This window comes from Talpa europaea (genome assembly GCF_964194135.1).
Source record: "Talpa europaea genome assembly, chromosome: 7".
In the NCBI taxonomy this organism is placed as follows: Eukaryota; Metazoa; Chordata; class Mammalia; order Eulipotyphla; family Talpidae; genus Talpa; species Talpa europaea.
In genome coordinates, this window is record NC_140074.1 from 94,031,131 (window position 1) to 94,052,706 (window position 21,576).

Below are 21,576 nucleotides of genomic sequence, written 5' to 3' on the forward strand. Positions count from 1 at the left end.
AGGCAGGTTTGGGGAGCTTGAATAGATAAGGGAATTCATAAAGTTGCCTTGGGGAGAAGGCCAGAAAAACCATCCCAGCTCCAGGAATGCAGAAGCAGAAGCCAGGTCATGTTTCTGTGTCAAAGGCCAGTGCCTACAGCCAGATACCCTGACTGATAACTGGTGCAAACTGGTGCCCCAAGTTAGAAAGCCTGCAAAAACAGAATATAAAAGAGGCTCTCAAGTTTTCCTTCAGGGGCAGACTTCTCCCATCTCGCCCATTGCTTCTCTTAGCAGGGTATTACAATAAAGTCACCTTTTCTGTTCTCCATTCTATCTGGGGAATTATTTCACACCCGGTGCCTTTTGCCTCACCCAAATAGCTCTCCCCGCTGCAGAGGTGAGAGGAGGCATGGGGCCATTTGTGGATCTTCCATTCACTGAACTTCCTCCTTTACCTCTTTACTGAAAACGCTCTCCCCAAGATTATCAGTGGTCCCCTAATTATAAGTGTGATGAGTATATTTTATTCCTATTTGATTGGGGTCTTTCCCCCACATTTGAATCGCTCTCACCCTTGTTTGGTTGTTTTTTCTTCTCCAAAATTATTTTATTCATTTAAAAACTTTTTTTTTGCTGTTGCAGTAACACTGGTTTACAGCAATGTATGATATTAACAACAATTGTATATGGTTTATTTTTTTTATTTTATTTTATTTTTTATTTTATTTTTTTTAAGATTTATTTATTTATTTATGCAAGCACTGGGTACAGTCAGAAGCGCGGGAGGGTGAGAGAATTCACCAGAGCCAGAGCGGGGAGCAGAGCAGGCAGAAGGACCAAAGTACACTGCTAAGGGGAGCAGCGGGCGGCAGGAAAGGTCTGCGCGCCATGTGGGACCCTCACCCAGTGTCCGGGAATCGAACTGCGCTGCAGCGGCTGCGGGCAGCTTCGCAGCCCCGCGCTCAACTGCTCTGCCACCGGGGAGGCCCTGTATATGGTTTAGAGGTACAGGATTGTAACCCTTCAGATGGGTTACCACACCACACCCATCATCAAGGTACCCACAGTCCTCCATAATCCCTTTTGGCCCCTCCTCACTTTGCTCTCTCCTCTGCCCCTCCCCCTCTGGTAGCCCAGTCAGATGTCTAGGGTTTGTTATTGGTCTGGTTTCAGCTGACTCTTTGTTTTGTTGCTCTTTGTTGCACCTATAAATAAAACCCTCCCTTACTTGCTTGTCTCTTTCAGACTTATTTCCCTAAACATTTATCACCTCCAGTTCCATCCATGCTGTTGCAAATGGCAAAAGTTCATCTTTTTTTCCTTTATGACTAGTAATATTCTTAGTATTCCATTGTATAAATGACAGAGGCTAAGAGCAGAAAATTTAGGATGGAGGCGTTACAAGACCAGAAACTGGAGGTGCAGGTAGAAATGATTAACATGGGCATTAAACCTGCTCTAGAAGTAAAAAATTCTTAGGTGTCAACTGTGATAGCAAGTATCAGACTGTTACAGAAAGGATGCGGAGAGCGGACCAGAGGTGGGAGCTATGGAGATGGAGGGCTGTTGTAGAGAGCCACTGGTCCTTTCAAATCAACCTAGTCACACCCCAGAAGTAATTTATCCAACAACAGTTAACAATTCCACAAAGGAATGAACCCCTCCCAAAGAGAAAAACGCTATATCAGTACAATTTCTATACTAGCGAGATGCAGCTCTCCCAATGTTGCCTGCCTGTGGCTGTGCAGGCCTCTCTTTTAACAAACCTGCCCCTTCCAGGGGCCACTCTTTCTGGCCACTTGTGTCTGTGCAAGTGTCCTTTTCTTCCCCTTTCCTTTTCCTATATAACAAATATTATTAAATGTTTTAGCCTCGTGGGAATCAATCAAATGCTGTGCCGCTGATAGGGGAGTTCTGGTGAAATTTTTCTCAGAGGTAGCCCCAGGACCCCACTCTCTGAACACAACACCTCTCCGAGCAGATGTCATAGATACACCACATCTTCCTAATCCACTCATCTATCCTTGGGCACTCAGGTTGTTTGCATAACTTGGCTACCATGAAGTGCGCCACAATGAACACAGGAGTGCACACATCCCTGCGAGTAAGTATTTTTGCATTCTTCACATAGATACCTAGCAAAAATTGCTGGGTTATAGGGTAGATCCATTTTTAAACATTTGAGAAACTTCCATATTTTTTTTCATAGGGGCTGGACCAGCCTACATTTCCACCAGCAGTATAAGAGGGTTCCCTTTTCTGCACACCCTTCTTTCTTCAGCACTTGTTTCTGGACTTTCTGATATGGCCATTCTCACAGGTGTGAAGTGGTATCCCCTTGCAGCTTTGATTTGCATTTTTCCCTGATGATAAGTGATGATACTACTTCTCATCTTTTTGAAATCCCTTCTGCCTTAGATTCTGTGATGAAACAGCTTTCCTGTTTCATTTTGCTGTTCGAGCTCCTTCCTGTGTAAATGCTGGGGTATAGCCAAGACCCATCTTTAGCCCTCTGGTTTTCTCTCAGCCTCTCGCCCTCTTAGACTGGATCTATTTGCCCAATTCTGACTGTTGCCCACATCCCCAGGACTCTTACATTATCTCCTCTTCATCCTTCACAGTTTCCTATCAAATGACTCATGTGCATGTGTACCTGAAAACTTGCTTCTATTTTCCCTCCTTGGGGATTTTTTTTTCATTTCCACACTAACTTCCTTGTGTTCTCCATTGACCTGAATATTGTGCTTTCACAGGCATTAAAATTAGCCTCACGCCACATGTCTGATGCCTACTTATTGATTCCAGGGCCCACAGTGTGGACTGCAGAGCAAGACTGGCTCTTTCATCCACTGCTGGCAAAGGGGGAGGGCCATTGGAAAAGTGGTGGTGTTTTTCCCCCCAGCAGAGCCTAAAGTTTACTCTCTACAGGGCACCAGTGGGTTTGAACTTGGAGACCTATGGGGTGTTATCCCACTGGCTGCAGAAGGCACCACCCAAGCTGTCCTGAAGCCTCCAGGGAAGCAGAGCCCTGGGGGCTGATGGTGGGCCTGGTAAGCCTGTTTATATTTGACACCTGGTCATAGAACAGACTGGGTTGCTGCAAGCTAAATGAACAAGTCGTGTTCATCAGCTCATTAGTTCATTATTTGGTGTCAGATGGGCTGATGGGGCCTAAAATGGTCCAATCAATTACTTAGAATTGAAAATGGTCCAATCAAGCAGGTACCACATAGGGTGGGGGACCCTGAAAAAGGATATAAGGCAGGGTAGACACCAGCTTGGGACTCCCAGACTCCTCCCACTCTGCTCCTGGCCTCTGAAGAAGCAGCAACCAGCAGCTGACCTCCAAAAAGAAGCTGAAGAGCATCACTGTGACTGGGCAGCTGCACCTGCTTCTAGTCCTGCTGCTGCCACCACCAGAACAGAGGGCGAGATGCCAGGGCTGGTGCCTCAAAGGGCTGTTTGTTGGTGGTGCCGGCTGTTAATGGCAACTCACAGAGCCATTAACAAGGTGTAACTGATCGTCCAGCACCACCTCCCTGTGCTGCTGCCTCCGCTGCTGTCTGGCTCAGCATCCAGTGCTGTCCATACCTTCAGACTGTTGCTGGGGCTGCTGCAGCGTCATCTTAGGGGGGCTGCCTCTGAACACCTCCAGCTGCAGTGAGTTGCATCCTGGCCGGCTGCTTTCCAGCATGCCTTGGGCTCCGGGCCCTGGTTGTCAGGATGGTATCATTTTGAATGAGCGACTTTTTGGGACTTCTGGACACCGTGGACACTTTCTGGGTGAGATAGCCACCTGTGGTCTTAGAAACTATTTCCCTCTGTGTTAAATTAACCCCATTTTTGTTCCCTGAGCCCAGTGGTCTTGCAAATATGCACTCAGGTGAAAACCCACAGTGACCTGCCCTCTGCCTGACCACTATCCTTTGACCTTCAATACCCCTGTGTCTTTTTCTGTGTGCTCCTGAGAGCAGGGCTCATTTCTGCAAACCAGGCCAAGCAGAGTCGCCAGATCAGAATCACTGCTTGGTAAATGTTGGCTAGAGGCAGGTACCGTGGAGGTGAGGCTGTGCCTTACCGCCTCTCCTTCATCTTCTTAAACTCTATCCGCATCAGGTACCCGCGGCACACGGCCTGCGTGCGTGTCATCAGGGTCACCAGCTTCTCGTCCCTCATTTCCTCCAAAAGTCCCAGAAGTCCAGCTTTGAAAAACACCTGTATTGCAGGAGAGATGAGTCCTGTTTTGTCCTCAGCAGGCATTTAACCCATGGCCCGCAAGGGACCCTGTTTCTGCCCAATTCATACCCTCCACCTTCAGAGGTCTGAGCAGGAACCACACCATCCGGTCCTCAGGGCTGCATTTGCAGAGTGTCACTGACCCAATAACCATAAATTCCTTGTCCTCCCTCTGTTTAGTCTTGCTCTGGTTCCCGTTCAGTCTCAGATTTTTTTTTTTTTTGTCCCTGCCCTGTTTGTCTTTATGTAGAAAAAAACCAGATGAAGACCAGCTGAGACCAAGGCTGAGGTAGAATTAAGGTAAGCCACAATCTCACTACCACACAAGCTTGCCCACCAGAGCCTTGATGGAGTCCATCAAGGCCAATTTTGGAAGAGACAGTGTCGTGAATGCAATTCCTGGGAAACCTGCCTATTTCTCTGAGATTCTGCTGACAGCAGAGCCTTAAACCTCTCCCCCTCCTCAGTAAACTCCCACATAAGACCCTGCTTCTCTCATCTAGGGAGAAGGTCTTTAGATCATGAGCTCCCTTCTCCATGCCTTTGAAAACACACAAAACCCTCTGCTGCTTTATCCCAATTTGAACGTCTTTCCCGGGCTTGCTCTGCCTCGGATGACGAGAAGAACTCGACTGGTTGCTACCAGGAGACCCTGGTGTGGGCAGTAGCCCCTCCTCTTCCAAGATATTGTTCCATCCACCTCTGTGGACTGATTCTGACAGAGCTCACATGTAGGAGGCAAAGAAGAGCTCAGAAAGTAACAGTGGAGTGCGCCCGTGGCCAGAGTAGCAGCGATTCAGACATCCTCGCCTACTTCTCTTCTCTCTGCATAGTAATGAGGCTGGTCCCACCTTAGGCCTACTACACCCACCCAGAAGAGCGTCCTCAGTCCTGCAATGTCCTCAGGAAACAGGACAACCTTGGGGGCAGCAGGATCTGTCCTGGAGGGGATATTCCCCACCCTAACCTGGCCTTTTCTGGAAACAGTTTGGAGCCAGATGAGGATGGAGGGCAGTCTTTGCTGCTCACTATTTCTGAGACCTGCAGCCAGCTTCTGATCCTCTGGCATCCTCCATCAACCCTGTCCTCCCAATAACCCCATGAGGTAAGTGCTGCCCTTATCACTGAAGGCCATTGGGAGGACCGAGTGAAATGTGGATAGAGGGCTATTATATATGCGTAATTAATGGCAGACGTTTTTACTGCTTATGATTGTTCTCCTGAGTCTCCTCACTGTCCCTGAAATTCTATCTGTGAACTCTTGTCTGTGGGATGGGGAAGTGTCCCAACCCCACCTGTTCTCACCTTGGTGTGGCCAAATCTGAACTGCTCTCGGTCCACATCAATGGAGTTCAAAAGCTTCTCAGAGGCATTTTTGCTATCAATGAACTGTCCTTCTGGGATGGCACTGGCATTGAGAATCCGGTACCTAAGGAGGGAGTGAGGTGGCTCAGTTTCCAGCCTACTCTGAGCAGAGAGGAGGGCACTCCACCTATGCTGTTTTCTGAAGATATAGGAATGGATTCAGCCCCCCTCCAAGAGTTCCCACACCTGAGACCAGACCTTCTAGAACCTTTTCCTGATCAAGTCTTAAAAGGAAATAGAATATTTGTACAGCTAACCTGGCAGAGGGGGGATGCTAGGGGATTGGTCCCAGGAAAGTGGGCTATGGCAGTGGGGAAGGAAAAGTAATAAAAGGAAGCCCAGCTAAGTGCATGGTCAGAATTTTGCTTTTGGAGGAAATGGATTTTTGTGTGTGTGTGTGGGACCCTCGCCGGCGGCCGGGGAATGAACCGGCGCTGCAGAGGCTGCGAGCAGCCTCACAGCCCAACGCTCAACCGCTGCCCCACCAGGGGAGGCCCTGGAGGAAATGGATTTTAATTTGATTTCAAAGAACCTTGACATCAGCTATGACCTGCAGGCGAATGGTCCTCTTCCATCTGGAGCATTCCCCTCCTCGCCATTCTGGACAAGGTCTGGACTATGGACCCAGATGACAATTGGGAGGAGAAAGTTGATCTAGAGCAGCGGGTCTCAACTGAGAGCAACTTGTACCCCCATGGGACACTGGACAATGTCTAGAGATATTTTTGTTTGTCACAGCTTGAGAGGATATGGTTTGCTAATGAAACTTTTGGAAGAGACTAGAGGTGCTGTTAGTCATACAACATGCAGGACAGTCCCTGCAATGAAGGGTCACCTGACCTCAAATGTCCATCATGTCCTCCTGTCCAGAGTCCAGCCAGGTGACCTGGGGTCTGACCTTGGAACCACTTTGGGATGGACACACTCCCTGTGGGCAGAGGATCATCCTCCCTATCCCAGCAAAAGTCAAAACTCATGGAAACCATGGAAGGCTTGTGAGCTCGCCAGATGCTGAGCTCATGGAGTGCCTCTGGGGAATATAGAACGAGCCTTCAAAAGGGGACAGATGCCAAGACAAGCTGACCTACCGCTGCTTGAAGTCTGCATAGAGGATGCGGCTGGGGAATCCTTTCCTGCAAATCCGGATGCCCTCGAGAACTCCGTTACAGCGCAGCTGGTGCATGACCAAGTAGTGGTCCATCACACCTGGGAGAGAATGCCCTGGGGCTGGTCAGTGACTTTTGCATTGTTTTGTTGTTGTTGTTTTGTTGTGGTTTTTGATGGTCTAGCTACAAAGAAATGCTCCAACATACCCAAACTCTGAGAAAAAAGGTTTTTGGAACAACCTTTAAGATAAGGGGCCGAGGGTGATTAGAACCTGCCTACAGTCTCACTGTAGAAATGATCCCAACCTCTTAGAGACACTAGCACCCCAAAACCATGAGAATTCAACTCTACTCATGGCCTTTCACCCTGTAACTAGGCTCCGGAGAGGGCTGCGTGAGTATGCAATGGGTTTTGGTCTTCCTTTTAGGTAGCTTGAGATTCCTCCCTGTTTCTACTCAAGGATGGGGATGTAAAATCTATCAGTTCTATCTTTTGTGGGAGAAAAGAGAGAAGGAGGTAGGGGCGGAGGGATGGCATACAGGGTAGCCATATGTTGACTGTTGAGCTCCTGTTCTGAGAGATAAGGGGAGCACCCCAGATTGAACAGAGGCAGAATGTTCAATCACAGACTGCAAGTGCAGTGCTGGAGGAGAACACCTTGAGGGTGAGTTACCTGGTAACCACAGAGCTATATGACTGTTTCTTCTTCTCTGTGACAAATGAGCCTGAAATATAGCTATACTCTAAGAATATTTGTGAACCTGGGTTTGGGGGACCATTAAATCTCTACTGAACTACACAGTGTTCTGTATCTGTATAGATATGCATCATGCATGGTTGATCCATGCAAATATGTACACAACATATTTGCATAAATTAACATTACGTGTATCTGATCCTCAGTTTTCTCATCTATAAGAAGGAGATAATTATACTGATCTGGCAGAGAACAGTTATAAGCAATGGAGATATTATAACAAAATTACTGTATCCTATAGGAGGCTCAGGGAATAGTTGTCATTGATGTTACTTTTATTATGAAGTGCCTAAGGTGGGTACAAAATCTAGAGGTGTTTGACAGGGGAAAGAAGTCACAGAGCTCTTAAAGAACCTTATGAAAGTAATAAATATGTGCTATGTATGTTCTGGATAGGATTTCATGGTAGGGATGTCATATAAAAAATAGGAAGCTGCATTAAATTTAAATTTTAGGTAAATAATGAAGACTTTTTCAGTGTGTCCCACATGTTACAATACTCATACTAATAAATTTTTATTGTTTATCTGGAATTCAAATTTAACTGGGCATCTGGTATTTTTATTTGCTAAATCTGGCAACACTATTTCATAGAGTACTTTGAAAAGTGATAAAGACTATAACCCTTTCCTCAGGGAAACGTATGTTCATTTGCATGCATGCACACACACACGTGCGCACACAACACACACACAATTGTACATATGTTTCAAGGAGTGCTGTTCTGATGGATTCCTACTCACCAGGAGTCTTGGTTTCATTGGGAATCAGACATCGAACAAAATGAGGGTGAGTGCTCTTTAAGTTGGTCATCAATTTGTTTAAATTTTCCTGGGGTACAAACAGAACAAGCACATTTACTTAAGCAAATGCCTGTTCACTAGGCAGAAAATCAACCAAAAGTGGAAAAGGCCAAAACACGAACCCTGAACACAGCTGATACCGTCTGGAAGGAGGAGCCCTTCTTCTTCCCGCCCTTCTTGCTTCCACCAGAGTCACCTGGAGACACAGGGGGCTGTCAGTTGCACCTGAGGACAAATGGGGGCTCCCCCTCTTGCCCCAGTTTTATTGAGATAGAATTGACACCTAATGTTGTGTAAATTTGAGATGCACCATATATTGATTTGATTGATATAGGTATGTATAGTGAAATGATCCCAATAAGTCTAGTTAATAGCTACCATCCCCTAGAGTTACAACTTTTTTTTTCTTGTGATGACACCTTTTAAGATCTATTCTCTTAGCAACTTTCAAATATATGATAAGGCATTACTAATTTACTTACCAGGTTTTATATTACATTCCAGAACTTATTTATTTTATAATTGAAAATTGTACCTCTTCACCCATTTCCCCATCTCTGGCAACCACCAATCTGTTCTTTATGATGTGAGCTTTTTTTTTTTTTTTTAAGATTCCATTTATAAGTGAGATGATGCAACATTTGTTTTCTCTCTCTCACTAACTTCATTTAAGCATAATGGCTTCAAGTTTCGTCCATGTTATTACAAATGACAGGATTTCCTTTTTTATGACTGAATAATACTCACTCACTCATCTATTAGCTATCTCTTTGTCTCCCTGTCTACAGATACATTTTCTTGGTTCATTCATCTGTTGAGGGACACTCAGTTTGTTTCCATGTCTCGGCTATTATCAGTAATGTTCTGTGAACATGGGGCTGCAGATATCTGTTTGACACAGTGTTTTCACTTCCTGTGGCTATATTCCTAGAAACAGAATTGCTAGGTCATGTGATAGTTCTATTTTTAATTTTATGAGGAACCGCTGTAGTGTTTTCCACAGTCACTGTGCAAGTTTCCATTCCCACCAGCAGTGCACCAGCATTCCCTTTCTCAGTGGTGGGCCTCCTAAAACACCTCCTCCCTGCCCTAAAATGGGAGTTCTGAGTTTCTTTTGACATAAGAGGGCTGGAGATTTTTTGTTTGTTTTGTTTTGTGTTCTTTTAAACATGTCTCTATACCACTCAAGTTTGAGAACATACTTTTATTGCTGATGGAATAACGTGGGGTGGGGACATATATGGGTGACATTTAACTGAGACTATAACTTAGACTCTCAGTATCGAAGGAGAATCTTTCCCTTTAGAAATCAGAAATGAAGCCCAGCTTAACAGCTGGCAAGATTGAAACATCCCTCTTAATGACTGCAGTTTCTGTCCTGCCTTTACCTCCTTTTATTCTTGAATCCCTGTTTATTTTGTAATGAGGAAGCAACTGGAAGTAATGCAGCTGATATTTCTCTCAAATATTCTACAAGTCATTTTTTTTCTATTTACTTAAAAGAAAAAAACAATTTAATTTGGAATCAGTGATATTGAGTCTACTATATCTGAGTGGCTCAATTTCTGGTATATAATCAAGGTTCAGTCTTGAAGGAAACATCTTGTCTCATTCTCCACCCCACTGCCACCACCCCCTCCAACTTCTTTGTCCCCAAATTGTAATCTGAACAAGTGTTTGAGTAACAGGAGCGGTAGGAAATTCACTTTCTCAGATCCACACCCATGCCTTATATTTGATCTCTTGGTGTCCTCACTTAGGGAGATTATGCAATACAGTTACAGACATGTCCTGATTAGATTCAAAGATGATGCTTATTCAAGTTTAAACTGAAATGCGTTTTTGATTTCTACTGCCCAGAGTACACTAGACATTGATTTTTAAAATGATCTCCAATAGAATGAATGAGTGCATATATTTTCAAATTAAAGCACTACTTTGTTAAATTTATATATTTAAGAGAGTCCATAATTTTAAAATCCTATTTGACAATTGTATTTACTTACATGCACACTTACATACATACATACACACACATGCAACCTTAGCAGATGATGCAGCTGTTTTGGGGAACAGTCTGGAAGTTCCTCAAAAAGTTAAAGATAGAGTAACCATTAGACTCAGCAATTTTAGTCTTAGGTATATATCCAAGAGACTTGAGAACATATGTCTGGCCACATACTATGAATATATGTTCATAATAACATTATTTACAAGAACCAAAAAGTGACAACCCAAATGTCCATCCACTGATGAATAGACTGACAAAATGTGTTATACACACAATGGAATATTACTCAACCAGAAAAAAGATGTGGAAGTACTTTTTCAGGACACTGCATGGTCAAACCTTGAAAATAGTTGCCAGGGGCCAGTGAAGGAGGTACTGGGAAGTGACTGCTAGTGGGATACAGGGTCAATGGAAAAGTGTTCTTGCAGTAAATAGTGGAGATGCTTGCACAATCCTGTAAATATACTAAAAACTACTGAATTATTTAAAGGGTGAATTTTATGGTAAATAAATTATACCTCCATTAAAAAAACTTAAAGAATGCGGTTCTGGCTGCCTCTTCTACTGAAAGAACCTGTTTTCCTGCATAGAACTGAATCTCCCAAGGAAGTGGAAGAATAGGAAGAAGAAAAACTGGAGAGAAGAGATAAAGTAAGTCAAGCTCAACCTGCAGTTCAACCTGCAATTGTTTGACTATTGGCTCTTTATGAGCAGCATTGGATTATGAGTAATTACACAAAGTTTGGTTTGAAGAGAGGGACAGAATCTCACCTGCTTCTGCACCAGCATAGTTGGAAAAAAGGAAGGACAGCAGCTTCAGTGAAGACTTCTGGTACAGCCCCACCACGGTCTCATTCAGGGGGTCCTTGTTCTTGTCAAGCCAGCCTGCAATGTTGTAGTCCACGGTGCCTGCGTAGTGCACCAGTGAGAAGTGGGCCTCGGCCTTGCCTTTGGCAGGCTTGGGCTTCTGGAAGTTGTTGGACTTGCCCAGGTGCTGGTCATATAGCTTGTTCTTGAAGGAGGTGTCTGTGGCCTTGGGGAACATGCACTCCTCTTCCAAGATGGAGAAGATGCCCATAGGCTGGAAGTAGGAAAACAGATGAAGTCTTAGCACTTAATAGAAACTTCCAAAAAGACTCCATTGCTTGCAGGAACCAGAAACAGCAGAGCTATTGCTGTTACTAGGACCACGAGGACATAAATACTATGAGGCTCTTGGTCTCATTGTTCTGATGACAGTACAGTGATAGACATATAGTATGTGTTTAATGAATATTTGTTGAACAAAAGAACATGGTATGAAATTATGCATAACGACCTTATATACTTAATTCAACATGACTGATGTTCAAAGGTTATGGTAATTCCTTTTTAAAAAGTTAACATCATCTGCTGTTTTCATAGTAATATTCATCCTAGCACCCCATTACACGATGATCCTTCTTTCTCTGGTCTTTGGACAAATCAGAGGTATGGAAATGACACCATCCCCCCTGGACACCTGTTCACTGTCTTGGTGATGAATGAGCCCTTGGATATTAACCACCCAGGCACCCCTTTAAGGTGTCTTATCACAATCTGGGTGCTTACAAATACTTTATCACAAGGGAATTCTGCTATCTGGACACTTGCAACCTAGAGGGTTGGGCTTGGGGGAACAGATGTATTAGCAGGGAAGAGTTAGAGCATGGAGGTGCTGCTCCTAACCAAGGAGGAGCTATGCCTGGGGAGCAGCATTTCTCTACCTTCTCGATGAGCTCAATGCAGGCAGCCAGGTCCATCCCGAAGTCGATGAACTCCCACTCAATGCCTTCCTTCTTGTACTCCTCTTGCTCCAGCACGAACATGTGGTGGTTGAAAAACTGTTGCAGCTTCTCATTGGTGAAGTTGATGCACAGCTGCTCCAGGCTGTTGAACTGGGTGTTTCAAATACCAAAGGGGTTGAGTTTGAAAAATCCCTTGAGGATTTGGAAAAGTAGACACAAAGCTGTCATTTTCCCAAACCACTCACATCAAAGATCTCAAAACCAGCGATGTCCAAGACCCCGATGAAGTACTGCCTGGGCTGCTTGGTGTCCAGCTGCTGGTTGATGCGGGTGACCATCCACAGGAACATCTTCTCATAGATGGCTTTGGCCAGAGCACCCACCGAGTTGGTCACCTTGAAGAATTACCCATTCCCCCCTCTAATTAGTGTCTTAGTAGTTGTATCAAGTTGAAACATCTGAAGTTGACAGAATGATGGTAAAAAATGTCTGGAGGAGGGGCGGAGCAACATGGCGGCGAGGAGACGCTGCGAGTAAGATCTCCCATTAAAAAGGGTTAATAGGGAGGAAAAGCGGCGGGTCCCAGTGAGAACTGGGACACGGAAGATAAACGGACGACTCCAGCAAACTGTCCGAGGAAGAAAGTTGCCATAAAAGAGGACCAGAAGGGAGGGAAGCGCAGAACCCTGCTCCCCTCCCCCGCCCACAAAGTCGGCACTCTCCGACCGGCAGAGAGGAGGGAAACAACAAACCAAAACGGCCAACAAGAAAAACGGACGCAGCAAGTGGGACTGTGAGTGGAAAGGAACTATTTCAGCCACCACACCCCGTGAACGGGAGCTGTGGAGAACCCTGCAGGATCCGCCGCGGAGGTGAGCTCCAGGCGCCATTAAAGAGAGCCCCGCCCCCAGGAGGAGACCAGCACCAGCACACAGCCCCGGCTGCCGGTAAGCTTGCACGAAAGCAGCGCGCTGAAAAAGCAGGCGCGGATCCGGATCGGATCGCAGCTGCCCAGGTCCCCACGCCTGCGACCTAGGCTTGCGGGGAAACGCGCGGAGGCCCTCCCTGAGTGAGCAGGAACAAGGCGCCCAGGCAGGGGAGCGGGATTCAAAAGGCGCCATTCCCGCGCCACTGATCTGGGCTGCAGCCCGCGTCCTGGAACTGGGGGCTTTGGAACTGAGACCCGGGGCACGAAATTAGGGGCGTGGGTTCCCCACGACGGTGGGGCACAGGGCAGACACAGCACCCCAAAGCCATTGAAGTGTACCCTACCATCCCCGCTCTGCTCCCTGTCCCACGGGGTGGAAAATCAGCTCCCCAAGGGCTCTAGGAGAGATCTCTGGCGCCACCTAGCGACTTGAAGCCAGCACAGGCTCCTGAAGGAGCTAGTGGCCAGCTGGGGAGTTAGCCCACACCGGGCCCCTTCCGAACAAGTAGTCTGAGCTCACAGGGAGAGCGAGCACCCACAGCCGGGGCAGACCAGGCGCGCAGAAGAGTGTGCCTGAGACCAGACGCGCAGGGAGTGTGTCCCACATCACCATTTTAGAACAGGGACATTTCTTCAGTAAAGACTACCTGCAGAAGGCTTCCTCAGGAGCCAGAGGTGAGCGGGGTAAGTTCACCCACGCCAGACCCCCTCTGGCCTGCAGTCCAAGCCCAGAGGGGGAGCAGGAACCCACCGCCGGGGCAGACCAGGCGCACAGGGGAGTGTGTCCCCACATCGGCATTTTAGAACAGGGACCTTTCTCCAGTAAAGACTGGTTGAAACTGACAGATGACTCCTGGAAGAACCAGAGGGGAGCAGAGAAGCCCACCCAAGATGCCGGCCAGTCCCAACAACACAGTGTCCCAACGCATACGGCAAATTAGAAAACAGACAGTAGGGAGGAGAAGAACCACACGCAACCTAGCAACTCTCCAGAGAAAAAGCACACCACAAAAAGAAAACCAGCCCCCAGATTGCAACGACAATAACTTGGAAGAATTTCTGAGCCTTCCAGAAAGAGAATTTAAAATTGCCGTGATTAAAAAACTGACAGAAGTCATAAAGGAAAACAATGATAAGGGAAAAATAATCAATGATCAGAAGAATGCAATTGAGTCCCTAGAGAGGGAAAACAATGCTCAGAAGAAAGAAATTGAGTCCCTAAAGAGGGAAGTAAAAGAAATGCAGGAGATCAAAGAATTAATGGAAGAACTAAAGAATTCTGGGAAAAGCAATGAAAGCAGAATAGATGAAATGGAAGAACGAATAAGTAATCTTGAAGACACAGAAATAAAAAGAACCAAAACAGAAAAGGAAAGAGAAGTACGAAGGAAAAAGAACGAGGAAATACTTCGGGAACTATCTGACTCCATGAGGAAAGGAAATATAAGAGTTATAGGAATTCCAGAAGGAGAGGAGAGAGATGTAGGAACAGAGAAAATATTCAAAGAGATAATTGAAGAGAACTTCCCAAATGTGAAGAAGGAGCTGAAAATTGATATACAAGAAGCAAGAAGAACACCAAACTTCCACGACGAAAGGAAAAATACAGCAAGACACATAATAGTAAAGCTCCCAAGAATCCAGGACAAGGAAAAAATAATGAAGCTGGCAAGAGGGAAGAAACAGATAACATTCAAAGGAAAACCAATCAGGCTGACATCAGACTTCTCCGAAGAAACACTACGGGCAAGGAGAGAGTGGAGGGACATAGTCAACAGACTCCAAGAAAACAGATGCCAACCAAGAATACTCTATCCTGCAAAGCTCTCCTTCCTCTTTGAAGAAAGAATATGGACCTTCCCAGACAAACAGAAACTCCGGAATTTCATTGCAACTAAACCCCCACTCCAAAAAATACTACAAGGAGTCCTAAAGCCAGAACCTCAGAGGGACGAATAACAATGAAAGAAGGCCAAAAAAAAAAAAAGTTATTAAAAGAATAAATAAATAAAATCAAAGGAAAGACAAACACAATGGCAAATACAGATGTTAACATATCAATGTTAACTCTAAATGTAAATGGACTAAACTCTTCAATAAAAAGACACAGAGTTGCAGCCTGGATTAAGAAACAAAACCCAACCTTTTGCTGTCTCCAGGAAACACATTTAGCTACAAAAGATAAAAATAGGCTCAAAGTTAAAGGATGGAAAACAATCCTACAAGCAAATGGACCAAAAAAGAAAGCAGGAACAGCTATACTTATATCAGATAAAACAGATTTCAAACTCAAAAAGATAAAAAGAGACCCCAATGGTCACTACATTATGATCAAGGGGACAATACTTCAAGAAGAAATAACACTCATTAACATATACTCACCAAACGAAGGAGCACCAAAATATATCAGACAACTGTTGTCCTCTCTGAAAACAGACATCAGAGAAAACACATACGTAGTGGGAGACTTCAACACACCACTATCAACAATGGATAGATCAACAAGACAAAAAATAAGTAAAGAAACCAAAGCTCTAAATTATGACCTAGAGCAATTGGGCTTAACAGACATCTATAGAACACTAAACCCCAAAAAAAGGGAGTACACATTTTTCTCAAGCGCACACGGATCATTCTCCAGGATCGATCACATACTGGGGCACAAGACAAACATCAACAGATACACCAAGATTGAAATCATATCAACCATCTTTTCTGACCATGAAGGCATCAAACTAGAAATAAACCATAAAAAGAAGGCAAGGAACTTTCCTACCTCATGGAGATTAAAAACAACACTACTGGAAGACCGTTGGACTAATGAGGAGATCAAAGAAGAAATTAAAAAATTTTTTGAATTGAACGACAAGGAGGACACCAATATCCTAAATGTATGGGATGCAGCAAAAGCAGTAATAAGAGGAAAATATATAGCAATAGAAGCTCACATCAAGAAACAAGAAAGAACGCAAAGAAACAACCTAATCTCGAAGCTCAAAGATCTAGAAAAAGAACAACAAAAAAACCCCAAAACCAGTAGAAGAAAAGAAATAATAAAAACCAAAGCAGAAATAAATGAAATTGAAACTAAAGAAACAATCCAAAAGATCAATGAAACCAAGAGCTGGTTCTTTGAAAAAATCAATAAAATAGACAAACCCCTAGCCAGGCTCACAAAGGAAAAAAGGGAGAAAGCACAAATAAACAGGATCATAAATGAAAGAGGAGAAATCACAACGGACACAGCAGAAATCAAAAGAATAATCAGTAACTACTATGAACAGTTATATGGAAACAAGTTTAACAATCTAGAGGAGATGGACAAATTCCTACAACTCTACAATCACCCAAAGCTAGATAAAGAAGAAATAGAACACCTAAACAGACCAATTACAAGCAGCGAAATTGAAATGGTAATCAAAAACCTCCCCAAAAACAAAAGCCCAGGACCTGATGGATTTACAAATGAATTCTACCAAACATTCAGAGACGAATTAGTGCCTATCCTTCACAAATTGAGAAGGAAGGGACAATACCAAACACGTTTTATGAAGCCAACATTACACTAATACCAAAACCGAACAAGGACAACACAAAAAAGGAAAACTACAGGCCAATCTCCCTAATGAACACTGATGCAAAAATCCTCAATAAAATTTTAGCTATCAGAATCCAACAATGTATCCATAAGATAATTCACCACGACCAAGTAGGATTCATTCCAGGGACACAAGGATGGTTTAACATTCGAAAATCAATCAACGTTATCCAACACATCAACAAAAAGAAATATAAAAACCATATGATAATATCAATAGATGCCGAGAAAGCTTTCGACAAAGTGCAACACCCATTCATGATAAAAGCCCTTGAAATTCTTGGGATACAAGGAACATACCTCAACATCATAAAGGCCATCTATGACAAGCCAACAGCCAGTATCATTCTCAATGGTGAAAAGCTGAAAGCAATTCCATTAAGATCTGGAACAAGACAAGGATGTCCACTCTCACCACTGCTTTTCAATATAATACCTGAAGTCCTAGCCAGGGCAATAAGACAAGAGAAAGACATCCAAGGAATCCAAATAGGAAAAGAAGAAGTCAAACTATCACTATTTGCAGATGATATGATATTATACATAGAGAATTCCAAAAACTCCACAGAAAAGCTAATTCAACTCATCAATCAGTTCAGTAAAGTGGCAGGATACAAAATCAACATGCAAAAGTCAGTAGCCTTCCTATACACAAACAATAAATCTGAAGAAGAAGAAATCAAAAAAAAACCATCCCTTTTGTTATGGAAACAAAAAAAATCAAATATTTGGGAATAAATCTAACAAAAGAGGTAAAGGACCTATACAAAGAAAACTATAAAACACTATTAAAAGAAATAGAAGAAGACACAAAGAAATGGAGAGACATCCCCTGCTCATGGATTGGAAGAATAAACATTATTAAAATGGCCATCCTTCCAAAAGCAATATACAGATTCAATGCTATTCCAATCAAAATTTCAATGTCATTCTTCAAAGAAATAGAACAATTATTGATGAAATTCATATGGAATCACAAAAAACCCCGAATAGCCAAAGCTCTCCTGAAAAAAAAAGAAGGGAATGGAGGCATCACACTCCCAGACTTCAAACTCTACTACAAAGCCATAATCATCAAAACTGCATGGTATTGGAACAAGAACAGACATACAGACCAATGGAATCGAATAGAAAATCCAGAAATAAACCCACAGATTTATGGTCAACTAATCTTTGACAAAGGAGCAAAGAATATGCATTGGAGCAAAGAAAGTTTGTTCAATAAATGGTGCTGGGAAAACTGGGTCGCTACATGCAAAAGAATGAAGCTTGACCACTACCTCACACCATACACAAAAATCAACTCAAAATGGATTAAAGAACTAGACATAAGACCTGAAACCATAAAATACATAGAAGGAAATATAGGCAAAACACTACGTGATTTGCACATCAAAGACATCTTTACAGACACATCACCCAAAGCAGTGATAGTGAAGGCAAAGATAAACAGCTGGGACTACATCAAATTAAAGAGCTTTTGCACAGCAAAAGAGACAATAACGGGCCTCCCCAGTGGCGCAGCGGTTGAGCGCTGGGTTGCGAAGCTGCCGGCGACCTCTGCGGCGCAGCGGTTCGATCCCCGGCTGCTCCCCGGCCACCGGAGGAGGGTCCCACATGGCGCGCAGACCTCTCCTGCCGCCCGCTGCTCCCCTCAGCAGTGTGCTTCGGTCCTTCTGCCTGCTCTACTCCCTGCTCTGGCTCTGGTGAATTCTCTCGCCCTCCCACGCTTCTGACTGTACCCAGTGCATGTATAGACAAAACAAACAAACAAACAAACAAATAAATAAATAAAAACATGCCTCTATAAATTAAAAAAAAAAAAAAGAGACAATAACAAAAACAAAGAGAAACCCCACCAACTGGGAGAACATTTTTGCACCCAACACTAATGATAAAGGACTGATCACAAAAATCTGCAAAGAGCTGATGAGACTCAACAACAACAAAGAAAATAATCCAGTCAAAAAATGGGCAGAAGAGCTAAAAAGAAACTTCTCTGAAGAAGAAATGCAAATGGCCAACAGGCATATGAAAAAATGTTCAACATCACTTGTCATCAGGGAAATGCAAATCAAAACTACCATGAGATACCATCTTACACCAGTGAGAATGGCACATATTAAAAAAACTAGCAACAACAAATGTTGGCGAGGGTGTGGAGAAAAAGGAACTCTTCTGCACTGCTGGTGGGAGTGCAAACTGGTCCAACCACTGTGGAGAGCTGTGTGGAGATTTCTGGACCTACTAAACATAGAGCTTCCATATGATCCAGCAATTCCACTCCTAGGTATTTACCCAAAGGACACAGAAACATCAATTCCAAAGAACACCTGCACCCCTATGTTTATAGCAGCACTGTTTACAATAGCTAAGCTTTGGAAACAACTCAAATGCCCAAAAATAGATGACTGGATCAAGAAGATGTGGTACATATATACCATGGAATATTACTCAGCATTCAAAAAAGATAAACACATGCAATTTGCAGCAACATGGATGGCGCTGGAAGGGATCATGCTCAGCGAAATAAGCCAAAAAGAAAAAGAAAAATACCAGATGGTCTCACTCATAGCAGGAATCTAGAAAACTTAAATAAGGGACCAGGAAAATGAATAACTATAAGAAAGTGAAAATCAAAATCAACAAAAAACTATGAACCAGAGACACTTTTAGGGGGGCGGGGGCGGGAGGGGAGGGATTGGGGTCAGAATGGGGGGGCTGCAATTGTATGGGGAATATAACAATAAAATTTATAAAAAAAAAAAAAACCAAAAAAAAAAAAAATGTCTGGAGATCAGCAACTTCATATTGTCTGATCTAGTATTAAGTATTTCTGGAGCATTTGCCCAGCTCATGATTTCCTATCTCTGAGAACTACTCCATTTACAAAGATAGTTTTCTAACAACTGTGATTATGAAACATGACACTAGCCCCTGATCACACTTCATTGTACAAGAGGTGGACATTTGACCCTCTTTGGGTTAAGTGGAGTATCTCTCCTGAGAACTTAGAATTGGAATCAAAGACACTGGCCTCAGTGTCAGGAAGAGGCTGGAACCACAGAGATGTAAACTTGGGATCTCTGGGATGGCATTGGCATGAGAGGTTGAGAAAGTTTATTTGCTTACTGAGGACAAAACAGAGGAGAGAGACAACAGCCCACTCAGCCCCAAAGAAGGAGGAGGAGAACAATTGCCTGATTCCAGAATGCTCTTCAGATCCTGGCTCCAGACCCACATGGTACACAATGGACACACCTTGATTTGCATTCTTTGAGTTACACGAGCATAGATTCTCCCTTAGTGCTGAAGCCAATGTCCTTAGTTTTTCTGACATTTTAAGATGATGGCTAAAATAGCAAAATACATCACTCAACTAGATTCGGAATGTCTTCATTACCTGCTGGACATTTTGCCCTTTAGTGACATATTCATTCCCAACCTTCACCCTTGGACAGCACAGGCCTTTCAGCATTTCTGCAGAATTCAGACCCATCAGGTATCCAGCTTTGTCAGCCACTAAAGGAGGAGGAGAAATGACATCACACAAAAACAGCAGGTGCTAAAGTATCCAATGTGAAATGTTTCCTATAATTCTTTTGAATGTGTTACGGTTTTTCATATACCAAGTGTGGAATTGTTGAATGAAACCTCAATCCTGTAGTCTAGAGTTCCAGGTTTATAAGAACTTTCAATTTACCTTTTAATATGCAATCTTTAATAAAAGGTCTTTGTGTCCTACTGATTTTCAGAGCATCAAAAAACATATAATTGCAGAATGATATCAGAGGCTAATAATACAATAAAATGGTATATAAGAAGCCAACATTTGGAGAATTAACATGTTGAGTACCTACTTAATTTAAGCATAAAAACTTGACCCAGCCTTTAAGTGCCTGGATGGTCAAAAGCAGCCAAATAGTGGCAACTTCATGTAGTTCATTGGGAGTTCAGTTGACTCTGGGGTTGACCTGGCTACTTGAATGTATTTCATCAGCTCACTGAGCAGGCAGAAAAATGCTCTTCTTGGCTATAACTCCTCCTCAGTTGGGAACATCACCTCCTTGCTGGATGGGGAGGGAGGGTGGGTTAAGAAAAATCCAGGGCAGAGTTTGGTAAGTCTTAATAAGAGGCCAAATGCAAGCTTTTCTCCTTGCTCACACTATCCTCTTCCTGCTCTGTCCCTTTAGGTAAAAGGTGCCATTATACATCTAGTCACTTAGCTTTGAAAGCTGGGGGTGATACCACCTTCTTTCTCACCCCTGACATGCCTTTGTTCAGACAGGCACTAAGTCCTGCTCAATTCATCTTCAAAATAGCTGACATTGCTATTGTTTCCAAGAGTTGTGGAATAGTGGCAAAAAGCCTGGTTTCTAGAATCAAATTGTCTGGGTTAAACTTTGGTTTTGCTGCTGCTGCTTCTTTTTTGTATGAATTGTATCTTTTAAAAGAAAAGGTGATAACACTTTAATGTGTTTATATTAGGGCTAGTCAAATAAGATAAAAAACTCTTAAGTGAGGGGCCTCCCCGGTGGCGCAGCGGTTGAGCGCTGGGTTGCAAAGCTGCCCGCAGCCTCTGCAGCGCCGGTTCGATCCCCAGCAACTCCCCAGCCACTGGAGGAGGGTCCCACATGGCGCGCAGACCTCTCCTGCCACCCACTGCTCCCCTCAGCAGTGTATTTCATCAGTCTGCCTGTTCTGCTCCCCACTCTGGCTCTGGTGAATTCTCTCAACCTCCCGCGCTTCTGACTATACCCAGTGCTTGTATAAATAAATAAATAAATAAATAAATCTTTAAAAAAAAAACCCTCTTAAGTGATTGTCATATAGTAGACCTTTATAATTTAAATGTATTTTTCCCACCATCATTCCTTGCATCTCCCTTTCTCTTTTCCTCCCCCCCCCCCACTTAACCTCAGAGTCCTCAGCATGTTTGTTGATGTCACTAGTTTTTAAAAGTGTTTTCCTGTTGTCAAATTGTCTGCTGTGTGGATGTCCACTATTTGTTTTTATCATTCGT

At 43.7% G+C, this 21,576-nt stretch overlaps 1 protein-coding gene across 1 annotated transcript in view; it reads right to left on the reverse strand.

Moving 5' to 3' along the window:
• Window positions 1-21,576, reverse strand: part of MYH13 (myosin heavy chain 13) — a gene marked incomplete at both ends in the record, with an annotated part of 54,542 nt that overhangs the window by 21,194 nt on the left and 11,772 nt on the right. The window contains 9 exons of the mRNA XM_084237921.1: window positions 4,061-4,197; window positions 5,524-5,647; window positions 6,672-6,789; window positions 8,191-8,278; window positions 8,373-8,446; window positions 11,033-11,342; window positions 12,007-12,177; window positions 12,273-12,422; window positions 19,957-20,075. Coding sequence (XP_084094047.1) covers window positions 4,061-4,197; window positions 5,524-5,647; window positions 6,672-6,789; window positions 8,191-8,278; window positions 8,373-8,446; window positions 11,033-11,342; window positions 12,007-12,177; window positions 12,273-12,422; window positions 19,957-20,075 — 1,291 coding nt within the window. The remainder of the gene's footprint in view (window positions 1-4,060; window positions 4,198-5,523; window positions 5,648-6,671; window positions 6,790-8,190; window positions 8,279-8,372; window positions 8,447-11,032; window positions 11,343-12,006; window positions 12,178-12,272; window positions 12,423-19,956; window positions 20,076-21,576) is intronic.